Genomic DNA, 17,511 nt, shown 5'->3' on the forward strand with positions numbered 1-17,511 from the left:
GTTTTTCACACTCCGCCATTACAGCACCCATACAAATAGTATTGCAGCACGCGTTGCGGGCTTTGAAAGTAAAAGATTGGCACAGATGCATCAGTGATCAGGACGGGGGCAGCTTGGAATAAATTTTGCTAGTAATTAGGCCTCCGATCTGGAGTTTTTGTTTTTTGTGGTTACAGTAGATATGTTAGTTTGGTTGAAATTATCGTAGTTATTTGATGCACCGAGCATAATGCACTACTCTTGGCCTGATTTATTGGGAGCTACTGTGTTTACGAGGTCCAATTATAGCTTCCATACCTAACACTATCTAATTTTTTCCATTACCAGTAGTGTATGCTTCTGCCATGGTAGGTATTAATAACTATGCCATGCACAATCAAACCCAAATCACTTAATCCTGATATACATGATTAGACGAAAGAACATTAACAAACATACAACGGGTGATATAACTATAGACGAATGAGCAAAACAAAACTCACTAGTAATCCATGAACAACGAAATGACAAATCACAACTTCATTGCACCACTTATTATTATTATTATTATTATTATTATTATTATTATTATTATTATTATTGTTATTATTATTATTATTATTATTATTATTAACCATATTTTCTGGCTCCACTACAGTAGAACCTCGTTAACTGATTACCACAAGACATTGAACACCCTAAGAATTGCAATTTCAAAGGAATGCAACATCTATTTGTATTAAATAGAGAGCAAGAACATCCACCAAACCCAATTTAACCTTCATACATGCATTCAAATTTTATTGGCTGGTAATCAGTGCACAACAAACAGCCATGTGGCTCTGGACAACGTCCCTAGCGGATGTTGCAGGTGACCTATGCTAAATACTGGGTAGCGAATTGAACTAAAAGTAAAGGGGACTGAAAAAAATGATGGGATCCAACTCTCCCGTTCAGCAAATATTTTGCAAAACAACCGATGGTTTGCTAGCTTGTATTCATCCATTAATAGTTGCCATTGCGCCTCAAACTCAACACTGCAGATTCCCTCGTTCCAGACGATAGCATTTAGTTTCTTGCGAAACTCATTGTCCTTAGCCAACGCACTCCCGAGCTTTTCGTTAACCTTTGTCATGATGTGCCACATACAGTATCGATGTCGGCACTCTGGTAATACCTGTTGGATTGCAATTCGCATAGCTGGGTCTTGGTCCGTCACAACACACACTGGACTCTTACTCATCGCAGATTTAAATTTATCCCACAGCCAGCTGTATGAGTCAACGTCTTCCTTAGTGAGCAAATCGGGTGATGCATCGCTTGTGATTGTCCACACCAGTGAATGACACAAACACCATGCTATACATGCACAATAAAAATGGATGTGTGATTTGCTAAGCCATATTTAATGTACCAGCCGTATGCATGCAGTACAAATAACTTGGCAACAAAGCAATATTCTTCCAAAGGAATGCAAAAATGTAATAAGTGGAACAAAGGGAGCAACGACCCCCCACAGCAAAGGTATGGAATATGTGTGATCAAATACACAAAGGAAGTGCAAAAACACAAAATCATTAATTCCAATATGGCTATTTTTATTTGGAAAAAAAGATTGAATTCATTCCTTTAAAAAAAAAATTAAAAAATCGTAACTTTAAAGAGGGAACATAAAAAAAAAAATGAATTTGCATGTACTCTCATAACAAAATTTGAGTTTGCACTGGGGTAGATGCTTCAGAATGTTGCAAATATACTAATAATAACAAGGGGATTGGTGATCGGATTGCAACCACGTACCTGTTCCGATCCTGGCTGTGCAGTTAACTCTATTAGAAAGCCGACGGCGGCGCTCTCGCTTATCTCCCGTATTGTCACCCTGGTCATGAGCAGTGGGTATCCTACCACCACCTTTCACCCCTTGCCGACTGCACACCAAGTACCGCGAGTAGATTTTTCCGTCTCTGTCGCGTTTCACGGAGCTGCAACGAACGTTAAACCCAACGGTTCGAGCGTTGTTGATGTAGAATTGCACACCTTCGTTTAGTGTTTTAAATACCCTACCCGTTGCTGGCAGTACCGAAACATCTCCAGCGGGGGGCAGTTGGTGTTGGTCAGTCCGCATTAAACTCATTGCACAGCCGGGGGTGGGATCTGCTTCCGGGATCAACACTCGCTCTTCTGCACAAACACGAAGTTAGAGGTTAGGGAACAAAATAAAAGCACGCCGTAGAGCCATGGAGAGCGAAACAATTTACGAGGGGACCTGTGGGTACACCGTCGTTGGAGTCGCTCATCATCACCTCTCGTCTGTACGACCGTACTTGGGATTACGGATGAGAGTACGACAACAACGTGAACAACCAAACAAATAGGTGTTGTATGCACTCTCAAACTCTCTTCAAATAATTTGGGAGGGAAGTTATGCAATACTGGTGTGGATCCCATGTTGCGGGGTGCATAACCGTATGGTGCGCGGTCAGTTTTGGGGCGTACGATCTAATACATCGATGCACCAGATTGTTCCGCTCGTTCACACGTTAATAATGGTTTGCACCTGAAAAATAGCCTCTATATATATATATATATATATATATATATATATATATATATATATATATATATATATATATATGACTTTGATGCATGACTTTGATGCAGGTAAGCATGCCATACAAAGAAATAATATATATATATATATATATATATATATATATATATATATATATATATATATATACCGTACAAACTCTTAGCATGCAGCAAAGCAAATGTTTTGATTCGTTAATATAAAATACTTAACGAATTCATACCCGAGAGATGTACGCACGAATCTACACCCACGAACTTAACATGCAAAGCACGAGAGATGTACACACGAGTCTTCATAATCTCCCTTATGTTAAAACATTCACCCGAGAGCATGCAGAACGAAATCCAACCGAATTAAGCAACCCGAAAGTAAGCATGTACACAAACCAACGAGACATTAATTATGCACACAGTCTAACGATCTTGCAAGGCTATGTACATAATCCTACGATTCGTTGAAGACCAACTGAATGTACGCTTATACACGAATCATCCGAATTGATTAAAACAATGATTCGTTCAACATCAACGATTCGTTAACACCACCGAATAATTCGGTTTCATATTTCCCAACTTACTTTCTACCAAACTAAAATAATATTTATAACTCCACAACTCCAAATATTATTTAAGCTTTTCATGGTAGTACATCTGAAACTTTAATCTCCATTACTATATAAATTTCCAACATTAAGAAATAAGAATCCTCTGATTAGTTCGGCCTAGGATGTGAGGTGAAAATTTATTATCATCAGAGTGATTAATCTTATCTTATTAATTATATTACGAAGAACTAAATACATATTGGGACGTGACAAGATCGAACCCGGTAAGGGCATTGATTTTTTGTGCTTCAATATGCTGAGAAAGCATGTATGGACATATACTACATTATAACAGAGTCAATAGTATTCAAAAAAATACATATATATTATAATTGCATAATTAAGTATCATGAGTGAGGATATGATGGGTGTCAATTGGACTATGCCCTACTGTCAACACACTAAGTAGTAGGGGATCGAACCCCCCACCTCATGCTTAAGGGACGAGATGTTGGACCACCACGTCAATCATGTCGGTTATTTTTGAACTCTATTCGCAATATTAGAACTGAATATTCAGAATTTTAGATCTAAAGATACAAAATTACAGAACTCAATACTCACAATTCCATAACTCTATATTCACAATTTTTGAAATGAAGATTCACAATTTTAGATCTCAATATACAAAATTACAGAACTCAATAATCAAAATTGCATAACTCTATAATCACAATTTTTTAACTCTATAGTCACAATTACAAAACCCTATATTCACAATTTCATAACTCGGTATTCACAATTTCATAACTCTGTATTCACAATTTCATAACTCTATATTCACTATTAAAGAACTCTATATTCACAATTACAGAACTGAATAGTCAATCGTTGAGTTGTTTTCAATAATTTTTAAAAAAATCATTGGCTGAGGAAACGATGTCACTAACGGCATCGTTATTTTCACACGCGCAAACTGCGTCATTTTAGACCAGGGTCCACATTGCAAGGTGGGCACAGGTCCATGGCACAACAATTGGTGTCAATTTAGTTCGGGTGGAATAAAACATAATTTAATACATACAAAAATTAACAACATAAATTATATCAAATCAATTACTTTTTTTTTTTGGTACATCTGAAGCCCCCAACGGGAGCACTATCTAACCTTAGATAGGGAGTGCTACTAGTGTCAACATTAAGAAGAAAATTAAGTTCAGATGGAGCATTGTCCAGAAGGAGGGTACCCCAAGCGATTGTCTGGCCCAGATTTGCCAGCTAGTCAGCACACTTGTTACCTTCCCGCTCGATGTGAGTAACCCCGGAGGCTCCCAAATTTTTTAGCGAGATCCAAGCAGTCTTTAACTAAAGTCACCACGGTCTTGAGACGGCCGCATCCCCCATTCATAATAGACACCACTGCTGCCAAATCCATCTCTACACATATATTATTAAACAATTCTCTCGGACTGACCCGTAGACCCTCCCTTAGGCCCCACAATTCAGCTGAGAAGCTAACAGTTAGACCGATTTTGATAGCAAAACCTTTCACCCATCTACCGAATTCGTCCCGAATAAGGCTACTTGCGCTAGCCATTCCTGTACTGTATTTCATGACTCCATCCGTGTTTAACTTCACCCAACCCGTTTGAGGAGGATTCCAGCTTATCCATTTCCGGTAACCACTAAAGGTAGTATTACCGCGTTTCATGATGTGAGTGTTGAGTTTGTCTCATATATGGATTAGGAATATGAGTTTGTCTCATACTAGGAGTAGGAGTGAAACGGGTAGACCCTTTGTACAGGGATTAGATGCCTATAAATATATTGGTTGTATCCCTAAGGGGTTGTGTCACCACTATCACCATCACTATGAATATAAGAATTGTTTCACTCCCGTGGATGTAGGCACTTTGCCGAACCACGGAAATCTTGTCTTTTTACCCTTCCTGCCATTATTATTTTTCATTGTTCTTGTTAATCTCAGCAAATTGGTATCAGAGCATAGTTGAGATGGCTAGTTCAAGTACAAAATTCGAGGTATCATCAAAGTTTGATGGTATAGGGAATTTTGGGTTATGGCGGTCTAGGGTAAAGGATTTGTTGGCATATCAGGGCCTTCTGAAAACCTTGAGGGCGAAAAAACCAGCAAATCTGGAAGAGGCTGATTGGAAGGAGTTGAAGAAGCAGGAAGCTACGGACGTGGTACATGCTGATGAATGTTATTATAGTGAAGGTGATGTTCTAGCGGTAACTAGTAACAAGTTCGAACATTGTTTGGACTTGTTGGGCGTTTCTAGATGCTAGATGAGAAGGTGGTGAGAGGCGCTGTAGTGTTGGGCAGCGTGGATACCAGGAGGGGTCGCGGACCTGGTATGAGCTGGGCTTGTCATTAGTCTCGGCTGGTATCGGTATGGACCGGGGCTTGGCACGAGTCACGGTTGGTATGAGTTGGGCTTGTCATGAGACATGGACCTGGTATGAGTCGGGCTTGTCATGAGTCACGTCTGGTATGAGCTGGGCTAATATGGCTTGGTGTTACGGATTGCTTGGGATGAAGCAGTTCGTGAACATGCACGGGGAAACGTTTGATGCTGCGTGGTGCGTGTTGCTGACCAGTGGTAATTGCTGGTTAGTGGAGCATTGGGCAATGCACACAAGTTTAATGTGACTTTGCAGGGGCGCTGTTGTGTTGGGGCAGCGTGGATACCAGGAGGGGATATGGACCTGGTATGGGCCAGATGCAGGAGATCAGCTAAACGGGGCAGTTTGCATGAGTCGGGCTGGTATAACAAGTCGATGGCTGAAGGCGAATGGCTTGGGAAAAACCAGTTCGTGTACATGCACTGGGAAACGTTTGATGCTGCGTGGTGCATATGGCTGGCTAGTTGGGATGAGCATGGTTGTTCCTATCCGTATGTATATGTGAGATAAATCTTTTTCTCCTAAGGGGCATAATTGTGAAGGTGGAGATGGTGAGATAAGTCTTTTCTCCTAAGGGACATATTTGCTAAGGTGGAGATTTGTTGAGTTATCTTTTTCTCCTAAAGGGCATATTTGCGAACGTGGAGATAGTCTTTTCTCCTAAAGGGCATATATGTGAAGGTGGAGATGGTGAGATAAGGCTTTTCTCCTAGAGAGCATATTCGTCAAGGTGGAGATTTGTTGAGTTATCTTTTCTCCTAAAGAACATATTCGCCAAGGTGGAGATTGTTGAGTTTGTCTCATATATGGATTAGGAATATGAGTTTGTCTCATACTAGGAGTAGGAGTGAAACGGGTAGACTCTTTGTACAGGGATTAGATGCCTATAAATATATTGGTTGTATCCCTAAGGGGTTGTGTCACCACTATCACCATCACTATGAATATAAGAATTGTTTCACTCCCGTGGATGTAGGCACTTTGCCGAACCACGTAAATTTTGTCTTTTTACCCTTCCTGCCATTATTATTTTTCCTTGTTCTTGTTAATCTCAGCAGTGAGCAACGGACTCTCTAGCAAACCTGTGCCAAGAGTTAATCACTTGACTGGTAGACCCGAGTTGATTGTTGAAGATGAGGACGTTTCTTGCCTTCCAAATCATCCACACAGTATAAACAAACATAAAGTTCCAATTAAGGAGATCCATCCTTCATCGTTTCCTTGCTCTGGCAGTTATTCTCGAACCAGGTCATGAAGGGAGAGAATCTGCCTACTGTCGACCCTCCTAGCCTCCAGGCAGCTTCAAACATTCTCCGGCGAAAGGACACTCTCGAAAGATGTGAGCCGTGGTCTCCTCCTCGTTCCCGCATCTCTTGTATGAGCCATCCTCCATGAGCCATCTAAGGGGGTAAAATGTGACAACCCAAAATATTTTCCTCCAAAATTCTTATTTTATTAAAATTCAAAATTTTTTATTTTTATTCCTACGATGTTTTAGCCTGTGCAACTACTTGAGGGTGGGTAGTTGTGGCGGTAGCACCCTCTTGTGGATATTTTGGATTTAATCTATCTTAACTTTATCTCTTTTCCCTTTCTTTGACCCTTATTTGATTGCTAGACTATAGGCTCAAAAGTATGAAAAATGAGGGTGTTACACCCCTCTCGTAATATGAACTGCCTTCCATCTTTTATTCTTGACTTCACGTTGGATAGCATAGGAGAGCTTTTCCATGGCAAGGATGAAAAGGTAGGGCGCAAGAGGGTCCCCTTGCCTCAGCCCTCTCCCAGGTTGAAACGGAGGGAGCTTCTCTCTATTCCAAAGAATCCCAATGTTGCTTTCTTTGAGGGAGAATAAGATTAACATGATCAACCGCATCCGGGAAACCAAAATTGACCAAGGCCATCTCCAGGAAGTGCCAATCGATGCTATCGTAAGCCTTATGCAGGTCAACTTTAACAACAAGGTGGCCCTTTTTACCTTTTTTTTCCTATTAATGTTGTGCATGACTTCCTGGGTGAGAACGATGTTGTCTAAGGTCGATCTTCCTGGTACGAAGTTGTTCTGATGCGGACCAATGAGCCTATCTATCAAAGGCCTCATCCTATTGACAATCACTTTAGAAATAATTTTATAAATAACATTAAATAACGTGATAAGCCTAAAATCAGCAGCCTCTCGGGATTATCCTTTTTGGGAATAAGAGTAATAAAAGCATCAAGGAGACTTACCGAGACCATATACCTGAACCCAAGGCTTCGTTGACGAGCCCTGTAATGGAGCAGCCCACCTCCTCCCAGAAATCTTGGTAGAGCGCGGCTTGAACCCCGTCGGGACCTGGGCTTCCCAACCTTTCATCCCAAAAACCGCTTTTTTCACTTCCTCCAAGTTGGTCGGCCAGACTAAGTCCTCGGCTTCTCTCGGTCTAAGTCTCTTACCACTATGTGGTTCCGAATTGGGGACCCCCTCTTGATCGACCCTGCAAAACAGATTTGAAAAGAAATTGGTGATGTGATCTTTAAGTGCTATGTCATTGGAATTCTACTCTCCATTTTATTTTTATTTTCATGCATCGCACATATAAAACACTAGTTTTTTATATATATAAATTTGATGAGAGAGAGAAAACATACATACAAAATAATCAAAAGAATAAAATTTGAGTTAAGTCTTTGCATATTCATCCAACTAATAACTTTTTAACTTATTTGGCATGTTGCTTGTGGTAGTTGTGGTCTATGAACTGTTAATTTCAACAAATAATTTACACCAACATTTTTTTGTTCCTGTTAAGGGCCTAATTTTATTAGTTCTTATTAGATTTGTAGAAGAGGTAGATATGACAATTTTGTTACACATCCAATATAGAATGATATATACTTCTTAACGAAGGAGGGAGTAATAGTTAAACCTACAACCAAGCAACAGCTAATTAATCCCTAATTATCAGTTCATAGAAACGGAAGGAATCATGCTGCATTTTCTTTCTAAATTTGTACTTCCATTAGTATTCATCTCATGATGATATTGCACTATTTGAATAATCCTTTTTAAATATTTAATTACCAAATGAAATTTTTTAAATTCATAATGAGATCAATCAATTCAATATAACAATGAATTAATTAAAAAAAAATTAATTATCACATCAAATGTGAATCACTATGTAAATTTAAACAGAAAACAAAGAAATGGGAAATTATTAATTAGCGTATTTCAATATTTTTTTATACTTAAGTGATCCTAGTTTCGCAGAACTAATCTTAAATTCACTTGATCTCGCCCCTAGAGCCACTACAGAAGTAAATTGTAAATTACGCAATTAGTCCACCGATCTATTGGTCAGATCTTAGTTTTCATGTGCGCACAAGGGGTCCGGATTCAATCCGGCCATTCCAACATCCTTGTATCTTTCATGTTTCTAATGAGATTCGTATCCCACATTATCATCTTCGATCACAATCTTTAAGTTAGGCGACAACCAACTAGACTACCCTAATGAAGAGATTCGATTAAGTAATATGGAGGCATGAGTGTAAGTGCAGAAGGAGAACACACTCCTGACACGTGGCCTGGTTTCCATATCACACAATAACGCATGGACTACAAGCACTCAGCTGTTCGAAAATACAAATACCTTGCCACGTCATCATTTATTTTATGAAATTAAATAAATTAACACAAGTCTGACTCAAAATATTTTACTCGTTTAGCATAAAGTCAATTATTTCTGACTTCTTGCACTGCGTGAACCATGCAATGAACGGGAAACCAAGCATTCCTCACATCCCTGAAGCCTAAAAGGATATTCTTCAATTTTCCATATATGTAATTAAGTCATCAAATATAAAAAGAATTAAATTAATATGTAAATTCTGTTATAAATATTATTTATTATGGACATTATTATTATGTACAAGTCGTATTTATGTCGTCATTATTATTTTTCGTTATGATTATAATTACATATAACCCATGTATTATGTACTCATATTTGATGTTGGAATAAAGAGATCAAAGTTACATTGTTCCATTTTTCTATCTACTTCTATTTCTTTATATTATTCATGTCCATCCAATCAATTTCACCGAAGATATATTATCGTGCTGATAACGTGTTGTAAGTTGTTCCCTTTTAACTCGTAGCGTTCCTCGGTAAAACGGATTGGATGAACATAAATAATATAAAGAAACAGAAGTAGATAGAGAATGGAACAATGTAACTTTGATCTCTTAACAAAATAGTGTAATTGATATTGTATTTATTGACATCTTTAATATTAAATGCGCATATGAGATCGTCTCATTGATTTTTGCGTGTGAGACGTGTAAGACTTTTCATAAGTATTACATTTAACATCATAAGTATTATAATTTCTCTTATAATTAAGGCTTTAACTCCTAAATATTACATTTTAATTCATAAATATTACATTTTTGCTAATACGTTTTACACTTTCTCTTATAAGTGATAATCAATTTATCCATGATTAGTATTGTGTTTTTTCTTTTAAATATTAAATTTTTCATTACAAGTAATAATTAATAAATTTATTCATGATTAATATTATTATTTTTCTCATAAATAACTTCTTTAACCCCTAAATATTAAATTTAAATTTAAAAGTATTGCATTTTTAATCAAAAATATTAATTTTCTTTCATAAGTAACTGTGTGTGTGCACGCGCGTGTGTGCGTGTGGCGTGCGCGTGTGGCGTGCGTGTGTAGTGTGCGCGTGTGGCGTGTGCGTGTGCGTGTGTGTGAATTCGACTCGTCTCACGAAAAAGAATTAGTGAGAGAGTAATGAAAAGTGTAATACTTTTCAAGATATATATAAATGTTATTTTTTAAAATCAAAATGTAATATTTAGGAGTTGGACAATTACTAATGAGAGAAAGTGTAATATTTATAAGGGAAAATGTGATGCATTTGATGAAAAATGTTATACTTTCAAATCAAAATTTAATAATATGAATTGAAATGGTAGTCATGAAGAAAATTTTACAAGGAAGAGTGTAATAATTATATATAAAATTAAAAATAAAAAAACCGCAACCTTTCTCAGGAATGATGATCATAATAAGCACCTCATGAATTCCTTTGACCCACCACACAGCAGACATACATACCATGAAGCATGCTTGTTTTTTAGATAAAATAAAATCAAATATATCAATTTTAATTCAAGAGATTATGATTTCAATTAATATATTGCCATATATATATAAAAACAAAAATATTATTGTTCTTGAAAGGCAAAAAATATTACTTTTATTCCTTCATCATAAATCATAAATATAAATATATACATATATATTTGGTCATCATCTAAACATTATTATTAATATATAACCCCATGTATATTAATAAATATTAATTTTATTCCTCCATATATATATTAATATATATTTATATGTATATATATGTTCATTCCCCCCTAACATTCTCCGACCATTAAATTTATTCCATCCATCAATTTTGACACCCAGAGAGAGAGAGAGAGGGAGAGAGAGAGAATGGCTGCTTCTGAAGAAAAAAACAAAGGGATACAAAAAGCAATACTTTCAGTAGCGATCATAATCTGCATAGGCTACGCTTTCATATGGGTCATGCTTCCTACAAAGCTTTACAGACAATCATGGCAACCCAAGATCAGAGCTCAAACCAATTCCACTTACTTTGGAACTCAAGGTTTTACCACATTTCTTATATATATATATATATATATAAATTTATTTTTTAATGATGTTTAAAGTCATATATACCTTAGCTTCCTGTCCCCTACTGCTTAGTGTGCTGACCGTAGAGATGGGGGATTAGCTTCTGACTGGAGGGATATCCTGGGCAACCAAAAAAAAGCTGACCTTCTTGAAATCCCGTTCTTTCTATATATATATACTTATCATATAATTATATATATATGGGTATTATTTTCTTTGTCTCATTTTATTATGGCTTATTTATTTATTAGATAAATTAAAATTTTTATTTGTTTTATAAAATATATTTTATTAATTTTAAAATTTAAATTTAAATGCGTCGTTTTATATGATGTTACACAGGTGCAACAATGCTACTTTACACATTTCCTGTTCTACTTGTTGCTGCATTGGGATGCCTATATCTCCACGTGGGGAGGAATTCCAGTCACAGTAGTACCAATAAAGCGTAAGCAAATTTTATTTTGTTTTGTTTTGTTTTCACAATTTCATATTTATTATTGTATTGATATTTGGATAATGTATTTTGGAGAGAAGTGATGAGAAAATACAGGGATTGTCGGAATGGAAGAGGCCAGTGATAATCAAAGTACTAGGAATTGTTTCTTGGATTGAGTTGGCCTTCCTCGTCATGTTCATTGCGCTCCTAGTTTGGTCTTTCTCAAATTACTTGTCTATCAGCTTTGCTAGCATTACCCCAAAGTCTGCAGCAAGGACAGGCGAAAAAGTGTAAGTTTCAATCCTATATTATGCAATGTAAATGTAGAATATAATTATGATATGATGCCTTATTATTTGAATTAAAATTTTGTAAGTTGAATATGATGTGATGTGAAAGGTGGCAAGCTAAGTTGGAGGCTGCAGGACTAAGGTTAGGCCTGGTGGGAAACATATGCCTTTCGTTGCTCTTCTTTCCGGTGACGAGAGGCTCGTCTGTGCTGCCGCTTTTTGGTCTCACATCGGAGGCTAGCGTCAAGTATCATATATGGCTGGGCCATATTACTATGGCTCTCTTCACTGCTCATGGCCTTTGTTATGTTATCTTTTGGGCTACAACCCACCACATATCCAAGGTAATTTGAAGTGTGTGATCCGTGGCAAATTATGCTGTGCATCCGTGTGCATCATATGCATATGGATGCAAAAATGACGTCGTTTTATTAAAAATGCGCATCCCACTTAAAAGAAAAAAAAAATCTCAGTTTCGATTCCCAGCAACAGCATTATGTTGTGCATAATTTGAACTATATATCCAGAATCAATGAACTAAAAATCCATAATCTATGAACAAAAAATTACAGGATGAATGAACTAAAAATCCATAATGAATGAACTAAATATCCATAATGAATGAACTAAATATCCAGCATGAATGAAAAAAAAAAATTTAGTTTCGATTTACGTCTAAATATTCAGAATCAATGAACGAACTAAAAATTCAGAATCAATAAACTAAAAATCCAGAATCAATGAACTAAAAATTCAAAATCAATGAACTAAAAATCCAGAATCTATGAACTAAATATCCAGAATCTATGAACTAAAAATCCAAAATGAATGAACAACATAATGCTGTTGAGGGGAATCGAAACTAATTTTTTTTTTAAGTGAGACGCGCGTTTTTAGTCAAAATGACGTCGTTTTTGCATCTGTATGCACCATGCATGGTGCACATGGATGCACAGCATAACGATCTGTGATCCGTCTCAATTAAAACTCTAAATTGATAGTTGACTGTTGAATTGTACATTTATGAACGTCGTCCCTTCACGTGTGTGAATTGATTACTTTTTATTGACTCGAAACAGTAGGTGGACACAAATATTTTGTATCGGGTGATGTAGTGATTCGAACCTATAACCTCTCCCATGATATTAACTCTGATATCAAATTGAAGTATTATAATTTATAGTTGATAGTTGATTATATTGCTCATTTATGTTTATATATATATATATATATATATATATATATATATATATATATATATATATATATTCAACAATATATACATGCATGTTAGGATCAAGCACTTATCACTGCTCCAAAAGCTATAGCTAGTAGCGAAGATACAACTTTATTTGTTTATAATGCCACACATTTTTTATACACTAAGTGCTAAACTTGTTCTTTTAAGCTTTTTACCAGTCTCAACCCAACAATCTTCGGCTACAGAGTGTTAGATTTGACATTTACCAACCTCTGCCCGCCCAACAATACATGTATTAATGCCACACTACACAATCCAATATTAATAAACATCTTTAATGAGCAACCTCGGACAAGTTGATCAGTTTTGATAACCAATAATGTTGGTTTGTGCTTCACCCCAACATTACTTGTAGTGAAGTTTAAATTATAACCATGACCAAGAATTCTAGTATACATTCATTAACGATGTATTTTTTTTTTTTAACACTATTGACTCTATTACAATTTACAATGATCTATTTATATATATCTCAGATGTTGGAATGGGTAAATACAGACATCTCAAACTTGGCCGGAGAGATATCTCTAGCGGCGGGATTGGGGATGTGGGCTACAACATTCCCAAGCATAAGGAGGAAGATGTTTGAGCTCTTCTTCTACACTCATTACCTCTACATCCTCTTTGTCATATTCTTTGTCTTCCATGTTGGCATTTCCTATTCTTGCATTATGCTTCCTGGTTTCTACCTCTTCTTGGTCGATCGTTACTTGAGGTTCTTGCAATCTCGAAAACACGTTCGTCTCGTCTCTGCTCGTCTTCTCCCTTGTGAAACCATCGAGCTCAACTTTTCCAAATCACAAGGTATATTATATTAAATCAATATAAATGTTCAATTCACCATCTATCTTTTGTTTATTTATGTTGTTTTGTGATTATTATTCTAAAAATTGTGTTAGGGCTAAGGTATACTCCGACTAGCATCCTGTTTGTGAATGTGCCTGGTATCTCAAAGCTACAATGGCATCCCTTTACAATCACTTCTAGCAGTAGTTTGGAGGCTGACCAAGTTAGTGTGATGATCAAAGGTGATGGCAGTTGGTCTAAGAAGCTTTACCAAATCCTTTCCTCCCCTAATTCCCCCGATCGCCTAGACGTCTCCGTCGAGGGACCTTATGGACCTGCTTCAACTCATTTTCTAAGGTACCCATATCAATTTATGACATACTTAATACTCAATTTAGTCATTTATTATAGTATAGTTTTTCTCTATTTAGTCTTAAATGACTTTTTAATACTTAATTGGGTCCAAGGATAATTTGGTAATTTTTCCTTTATTAATACAGAGTTTAATCCTCATCTATAGTAGTTTTATCCAATTTAGTTATAGACTATTGTGATTTTTTTCAGATTTAGCCATTGATTCTAACAACTAAGTGTTGGATCAAACGCTTACCATCACGCCAAAAGCTATATCTAGTAGCGAAGATGCAACTTTAATTTATTTCCCTATACCTCCACAAATTTTCGAGACATTGGGTGCCCTTTACCGGCCTCCGCTCAACAATTCCCCAACCACTGGGTGCTAGACTTTGCCCTTACCAACCTCCGCCCATCCATTACGCCAAAAGCTATAGCTAGTAGTAAAGACGCAATTTTATTTCCTACACTGTTACACATTTTCGAGACGTTAGGTAACCTTTACCAGCCTCTGCCAAACAATCCCCCATATCACTTATTACAATCAAGTGCTTACCACTACGCCAAAAGCTATAGCTAGTAGCGAATGCGCAACTTTATTTCTTTATACTGTCACACATTTTTGAGATATTGAGTGCTGTATTTGCCCCTTTAAGTCCTTTACCGGCCTCCGTACAACAACCCCTATTAAGCACAAAAGATCAGTATAGTTGAGGACTAAATTGTGTATTAACTCATTATTTAAGACTTTAGGTAAGAATACAAATATAATGTAATGTTGGGTTAACCATGTTTATGTTTTGTTACAGGCATGATTTGTTAGTGATGGTAAGCGGAGGGAGTGGTGTAACCCCATTTTTCTCCATCATTAGGGAGCTAATGCACAAAAGCCAATCTTCAGAATCCAAGATTCCACAGGTTCTTCTGATTAGTGTGTTCAAGAACTCATCTGATCTCACCATGCTAGACCTCATCCTCCCCATATCAGGTGCACAATCAGAGCTTTCCAAATTGAGGATACAAATTGAGGCCTATATAACCAGAGAGAAACAACCACCGGCTCTAGAAAACAACAAGAATAATGTGCAGATCAAATGGTTCAAATCCAACCACACAGATCAACCCATGACTCCAATCCTAGGCCACAACAACTGGCTCTGGCTTGGAGCCATAATCTCTTCTTCTTTCATACTTTTCCTAATATTGTTGGGGCTCATTATCAGATATCACATATACCCCATTAACCAAAGGACTGATAACGACTACCCATACTGGAAAAAGGCGGTTTTCTTCATGCTCTTCATATGCATCAGTATAGTCATCGCAGCCACTGCTGGGTTTCTTTGGAACAAGAGAAACATCAATGCCAAGGAGGCCAAACAAATTCAGAACGTCTCTGGGGCTTCTCCCAATTTTCAGTGGTCTTATAATGCTGAAAGAGAGATGGAGAGTTTGCCTCAACAGTGGTTAGCTCAACATACCAACGTGCACTTTGGTCAAAGGCCAGATCTAAAGAGTAAGCCTAGCTTTTTGTCTGAGTTTTTTGCAGTTTTGGTCCCATGACTATAGTAGCACTTTTAGATTTTCTCCACGTGTTTCAAACCTTGTAATTTCTGTCCACAATTATTATTATTTATTTTTTTTTACAAAAATGGTCCTTCCGGCCCATTTTCCGTCAATTTCTCACCGGAGTAAGAATCATTTCCGGCAAAATCCGGCCAAAAAATTGACGAAAAATGGGTTGTAAGGACCATTTTTGCAAAAAAATATTAAAAAAAAATTGTCGTGTACCGAGATTGCAAGGTTTGAAACTCGTGGAGAAAACCTGAAAGTGCTACTATAGTCGTGGGACCAAAAGTGCGAAAAACTCCTTTTTGTCACGAATCAACTTAGGATCAAACACTTACTGCTTATGTCAAAAGCTATAGCCGATAGCAAAAACATAACTTTATTTCTTTATAAACTGCCATAGTTTAACTTAATGGTTCAATAGACAGTATTTGAAGGAGAAGAGATTAATTAATATAATTGTTGCAGGAATGTTGCTTGAGCACAAGGAGGAGAGTGTTGGAGTTCTTGTGTGCGGACCAAAGAAGTTGAGACATGATGTTGCAAAGATATGCACTTCTGCTTCGTCTGCCAACCTTCATTTTGAGTCCATTAGCTTTAGCTGGTGATCTCCTGAGGAAGAAAGAAAAATGTTCTGTTCTGTTTTGTGGGTGTGTGTGTAACTGTGTAACTGTGTAACTGTGCTTTTTAATGCAAGAAAAAAGTGGCTCTTTGGCGTATTTTATTTGTTGTTTGGCTGCTATAATTTATATATATAATTGCTGATTGGGAGAGAAAACAGTTTTTCCCCATCATCCTCTGTATGTGTAAATTAAATCACAAAAATAAAAAATAAAAAAATACTTCTGTTGCCAAAGTTTTAAATAAAATGACAAAGTGTAAAAATCTTTTATATTAATTAAATACCATTTGCCAATGATGAAGATTGGATTATCATAAGTAACTTAACACAAGTTCTATACAATAGAGATATAGAAGATCGAAGGAGAGTCCTAGTAGACTACAACTATAAGTCCTAACACTCCCCCTCAAGCACAAGGTTGACTAGCTGCAACATTGAGCTTGTTACGCAAAAAACCAAACCGGGTAGACGAAAGAGTTTTAGTGAAAATGTCAGCGAATTGATCCTTCGTAGAAATAAAGTGCACCTGAAGCTCCTTTTTGGAAACTTTATCACGAACAAAGTGGTAGTCAATCTCCACATGCTTTGTCCGAGCGTGAAATACTGGGTTGGCACACAGATAGGTGGCGCCCAAGTTATCACACCACAGCTTGGGCGGAGAAACCGGAGACAAACCAATCTCCCTCAGCAACGACACAAGCCAGGTCACCTCTGCAGACACATCTGCCAAGGCCTTGTATTCTGTCTCAGTAGACGAACGAACCACCGTGCGTTGCTTGCGACAAGACCACGAAACCAGATTACCACCCAGATAGACAGCAACCCACTCGTTGACTTACGATCAGTCGGATTACCAGCGCAGTCTGAGTCAGAAAACGCATGAATGTCAGTAGAAACAGAATGCCTGATATGAAGACCCAAGTCAAGAGT

General features: G+C 37.1%; 1 protein-coding gene across 1 annotated transcript; it reads left to right on the forward strand.

The window, feature by feature from the left end:
* Positions 1–11,056: 11,056 nt before the first annotated feature.
* On the forward strand, positions 11,057–16,670 carry LOC109171567 (ferric reduction oxidase 2). The gene is made up of 8 exons (XM_019320620.1): positions 11,057–11,231; positions 11,603–11,708; positions 11,798–11,989; positions 12,099–12,333; positions 13,727–14,054; positions 14,150–14,393; positions 15,200–15,906; positions 16,428–16,670. The coding sequence occupies exons 1-8, from the start codon at positions 11,057–11,059 to the stop codon at positions 16,565–16,567; spliced, it is 2,127 nt and encodes a 708-aa protein (XP_019176165.1). The 3' UTR covers positions 16,568–16,670.
* The last annotated feature ends 841 nt before the right edge of the window (positions 16,671–17,511 follow it).

The sequence above is a fragment of the Ipomoea nil genome, unplaced genomic scaffold (genome assembly GCF_001879475.1).
Source record: "Ipomoea nil cultivar Tokyo-kokei standard unplaced genomic scaffold, Asagao_1.1 scaffold0322, whole genome shotgun sequence".
Classification (NCBI taxonomy): domain Eukaryota; kingdom Viridiplantae; phylum Streptophyta; class Magnoliopsida; order Solanales; family Convolvulaceae; genus Ipomoea; species Ipomoea nil.

What these genes read in the sequence shown, in the direction of transcription:
- LOC109171567 (XM_019320620.1), top strand. Translation starts at nt 11,057, where the DNA reads ATGGCTGCTTCTGAAGAAAAAAACAAAGGGATACAAAAAGCAATACTT. An exon ending in CACTTACTTTGGAACTCAAG is followed by an intron (nt 11,232 to 11,602) that starts GTTTTACCACAT and finishes GATGTTACACAG; the next exon opens with GTGCAACAATGCTACTTTAC. An exon ending in TCAAAGGCCAGATCTAAAGA is followed by an intron (nt 15,907 to 16,427) that starts GTAAGCCTAGCT and finishes TAATTGTTGCAG; the next exon opens with GAATGTTGCTTGAGCACAAG.